Genomic DNA, 4,625 nt, shown 5'->3' with positions numbered 1-4,625 from the left:
TACTGTAACTGCAAGGCTTCATCCGGTGATGCATTGAAAGCTACGGCTCATTTAGCATGTATTACCTTAACAAGTGTGACTCACATGATGCTACTTTCAAAGGAGATGTTCAGCAAAAAAGAGGCAATTTTAAGATGCTTTCCATCTAAAACTGTTATTATTGTCCAGACCAGATTAGTTGCACCAGCTAGTATGGTGATGTGGCCAGGGTAAAAGAGAGACACCTTCGTGACACAGAGAACTAAGGTTTTATGTTGAACATACCTCGTTTATTAGTAGCCTTCAGCCTTGCTCTACTTTGAAAGTATGCTGCGGGGCCGCCGCACGTCCTACAGTTAAAAATGAGTTTACGGCTACATATTAGCACAACAAAACAACGTGTAGTAACAACATGAGGATACAACATTTGAAACGTCAGCAGATACCATTTAGAACATAGTAACGCTCACTGCGGGTATCACGTTGCCAAGGGAACTAATAAAGCATACAGTGATCGGAATGATTTTGTATTGATGCAGGTTGTCATTGCTCATGCTGAACTACTTAAACTCCAAGTAGACAATCGCTCCATTCCTCATTACCATAGATAATATCTAAGTAATAAAACAATCATTATCAAATTCTGATTTGCCATAGATAAAGTGATTTTATAGGTAGGCTATCATGTAAAAATCTGCTACATAAAATTTATAACTGAGTGTAAAAATACTTATTTCATTTTCATGTGGTTTAGAGGTCAGCTATGGATACTCGGCTGCGAGAATTCTTAACAGAGCGTAAAGCTGAAGAAAATGTGATCAAGAAACTTGAAGATGAGAATGTAAGCCACTGCAGCTGTTGCTGTGTGCGTGCGTGTGTGTCTGTGTGTTTGTTTTTGAACGGAGAGCCACAATTTACTATGCACATTCTAAAAAAAATTATTGAATTTCATATTTTTGTTTAATCAGTGACATTAATTAATGACGTGATATGTTTAAAGAGTAATTTTAAAAGTAATTTTTGTTCATCTTATGTTGGACAAATGTGTACCACATTACCAAAAGTATCTGTTATCAAAAGTAGATAGCAAAAAACAACTCTAAAATATGCAGTTGTATGTATTCAGTTTTTTTTTAATATTGACAATTTTATTAATTTGTTATTTATATTTTTCAGATTGATGAAACTGTCATTCCCTTAATGACAGACAATGACCTGGCAAAGTACATCCCCAAAGTTGGCGATAGAGTCTCCACTGTGGCCTTCTGCAGACAAGCAACACTGTCACAGACGTCACCATCCAGGAAAGAATCTATACTCTCAAGGCTACGACAAAGACTGACAGGAGCTGAGGGGATGCCTCCTAAAAAGAAATTGTCTCAGTGGGCAGAAAATACAAATGCAAAACAAACAGTGAGACGAATTGAGGTTGGCTGGATGGATTTTGATGAGGAGAAGGGTGGGTTCAAACAGGTGAAGTCTGTAAGTGGTGGAGGAACAAGGCATTTATCTGTAGATAAAAATGAAACAGTGTCAAATATCAAACTTATGGCTGAAAATCTGTTTTTCCCCAATGGCACCTCAAAAAAACCAAAAGTCTTTCACACTATTCAACTCATATTGAGAGCTCACAGATGCATGTGGATGCTTCCAGTACAGTTGATGAGTTGTATAAGCAAAGTAAAGTCAAAATTCTGCGACTTTATCTGTGTACCAGAAAGAAAACACAACAGCAGCCCCAAGACGTAGAGGCTGATCATGCAATAACCCAGCCCTCTGTGGTAGATCTCACTGGCAATGAACCTAATCAGGCCGCTGATGATCTGTTGGTGGAAAACATAAATTCAGAACCATCAAACCACTTTGTAATTAATGATGGAGCTTCCATAAGTGGATATTTGGAACTGAATGACACATTACCATGGGATGGTCTGCCAAATGTAGGTGAAAGTGAAGATTCTGATGCAGTTGTTATTATTAGTGGGGATAACATGGTGGATATTAGTGTGGTTGAACTAAACCCTGAAACACTGTTTACAGAAAAAGAGTCGGATCCACCTCATCACACATTGTCTCTCTCACCGGAGAGGCCAATATTCCTCACCAAGCACCCCCTGAACCACGATCTTGTCCCGTAATACTGACTGTTAGAAGAGGTCATTGTCTTCACTAACATAGAAGTGCATCTGTTCCTGCTGCACACATTGTTACTGTGTTTCTGGTTAGTGCCAAAATAAATTACTAATTTTAACATTCTAATACTTTTTTACTACAGGAAGAGTAACAAATATTTCCAATATAGCATACAGTAACAGTTCTACAAACTGGAAGATTGCTGAGTGCTGTCTACTGTATATACATACATAAGTACAACACCATTACAAATACCATATTCCAACTGATTAAGCATGTTCTATATTAAAGTATTTCAGATGTTTGCAGAAATCTTAATAGAAACAAGAATGTGAACCTTTATGTTCCTAATGGGTTTAGAAGAAAAGTTGTCAATTACAGAGATTGGTTACATTGTAAAGAGGTTTGTATAACATTTTAGAAATAACTGTTATTTTATCCTGTTATTATATGCAAAATACAACCTGTTTTTGAGTATGGTGTATTTTGAAAGACACCAGTAAACCATTCTCATTTGTACAAAACTTTGTCCTCTCTGTTACATTCTATACATCTTTATTAAGCATGAACATGTCTAATGACACCGCTGAAAGTTATTTAACTACTCATTCTGTAATGTCATACACGTGCTATGATTTTTAAGAAAAGAAGCCGTTCTTTATCAAACATGGGATTGCTTTAATCTATTCCACAATAACAAAATTATAGGCTCAAGAAACATTTGGAGCATTGGTGACACAACTATGATTCTACACTTTAGCCTACTTGGTCTTCTTGTCTAATTGATCACAACATTAGATATATTGCCAGTCTATGTGGTTGTTATCCAAGGTGCTCTTGTTTTTGTTAGAAATGAACACATTTTTGGTACCAAAAACTATTATGAACAACTTTTGATGCTTTAACAGTGTGATAAGTTTAACTCAATCCCAAAAGGATTTATTTTTTTCTAACCTGTATCATATTTTAGTTTAATACTCCACGCTTTGTAGCTACCAAGAGCAAGCAACACTTCATGATGAGTTAATTTACTGACATGGATAAAATGAAAATTATGTTATACAGTCTTTTCTGATAATTTTGATACAAAGACAAGATAACTACACACTGGAGAAAAACAATTACTTAATAATAAGTACATTAAGCTGTAGGAATACGTACTGAAGTACAAAATGTACTACATTTGTATGTTTGTGTCCATTTAAGTAGCCTCAAATAACTGTGAACGAACTGTATCCCTGAGATGAAAATATAAATCAAGGGCCTGGGACATGGTAGATGGGAATTCCAAGCTTGATTCCTCCATTATTATTGTGCACAAATCAAACACTTGCACATCACATGGGACTGAACTAACAAAAGTGCAGCTATTTTTACACAAGGTCAAATCTTCTGTCAGTGGAACGAGACAGTCTTCTGCACCCCAAAGGTGAGGGGCCATGTACATGACATCAGGTATCCCACAGGGCACGTTGTTATTCTTTGAGGGCCTTATACGGTGAGCATTCCAAACACTCCGGATGTCATTCAATACCTCCTGATGAAGAAACAAGAATTAGGTCAGAGCTGTAATACAAGGCATTTTTAAAATGGTCGAAAATAAGTGTGGTGCATCCTTAAATGAATTGAAAAGCAGCAATGTTTGGATGCAGTTTAATGAAAACCAAAGGAAGAGGGAGTGATTGCAAAAAAAGAAAAGAAAGAACCACACCAGGCAAACCACTGAGTTGTGGGATCTGGGCTTTTATATACTAATACTAATCTTGGTCCGGATGCGCAAAGCTTTTCAACTTTATGCGCATAATACAGGTGACAAAATCAATATTTTTCAATCCCATGAGGGGATCCAATATCATCTCAGACCTGAATGTACCAATGATAGAGCGCTGAAGAGTTACTGATGCGTGAAGCTCTGACTGCTTTTGACAGACTGGCAGTGACAGATCGGTAGCTGCAGCATAACTGATGCAGAATGAGCGCAGACAAGGATAATGTCCTCCGATCAGAAAAAAACAACATTTAAGTCGTGCTGACTTCTGATCAGTTCAATTGGCAAAGTGTTCCCTGATTTAAAAACTTTGGCTGGGTTGATGCTTCAGCCTCCATTACGCACATACAGAGCGCAGTTGACCTACTTCAACAACGTTAGGAATACATTGCATTTACCGTTCGGTAAAGGTAATGTCGTTTTAACTATGTAAACGATTATTTTGTTACCCTTACTGCTAAAACAGCGTAATTTAATGTAATTAATTACCACCACTAGTTATCATAATATGGGCCATTTACCTGAATGATTGGCATGAAGCAGAACTGTGACAGAGCTTTGTCAATGAAATCCCCAAAGAAGAATCCTTCGTCCTTCAGTTCTCCTAGAAGCTTGATCCATGACTCGACTCCTTCTTTTCTCATCACTCCCCACCAGCTCTCAATTCTCTGGTTTGCGGTACTTGCTCCTGTGACGTAGCTTCTGTCTCCTGCTCTATCATCCCCGTCATTTCTCCGTAAATAAC

At 37.4% G+C, this 4,625-nt stretch overlaps 1 protein-coding gene and 1 long non-coding RNA gene across 2 annotated transcripts in view; one reads left to right on the top strand and one right to left on the bottom strand.

The window, feature by feature from the left end:
• The first annotated feature begins 443 nt into the window (after nt 1–443).
• On the top strand, nt 444–1,406 carry LOC102305388. Its single transcript, XR_001336493.2, has 2 exons — nt 444–820; nt 1,156–1,406. It is a non-coding gene; the product is annotated as an uncharacterized LOC102305388 (long non-coding RNA).
• Nucleotides 1,407–2,168: 762 nt separating this feature from the next.
• The window catches only part of LOC121812132, an 18,321-nt gene continuing 15,864 nt past the window's right edge, over nt 2,169–4,625 (bottom strand). The window contains exons 2-3 of the mRNA XM_042213443.1: nt 4,402–4,625; nt 2,169–3,649 (exon numbers count right to left, since the gene is read on the bottom strand). Coding sequence (XP_042069377.1) covers nt 3,314–3,649; nt 4,402–4,625 — 560 coding nt within the window. The 3' untranslated portion in view covers nt 2,169–3,313. The remainder of the gene's footprint in view (nt 3,650–4,401) is intronic.

The sequence above is a fragment of the Haplochromis burtoni genome, unplaced genomic scaffold (assembly GCF_018398535.1).
Source record: "Haplochromis burtoni strain Fernald_Lab_line unplaced genomic scaffold, NCSU_Asbu1 Contig_10, whole genome shotgun sequence".
Lineage (NCBI taxonomy): Eukaryota > Metazoa > Chordata > Actinopteri > Cichliformes > Cichlidae > Haplochromis > Haplochromis burtoni.
This window is presented reverse-complemented; position numbering and strand designations above follow the sequence as displayed.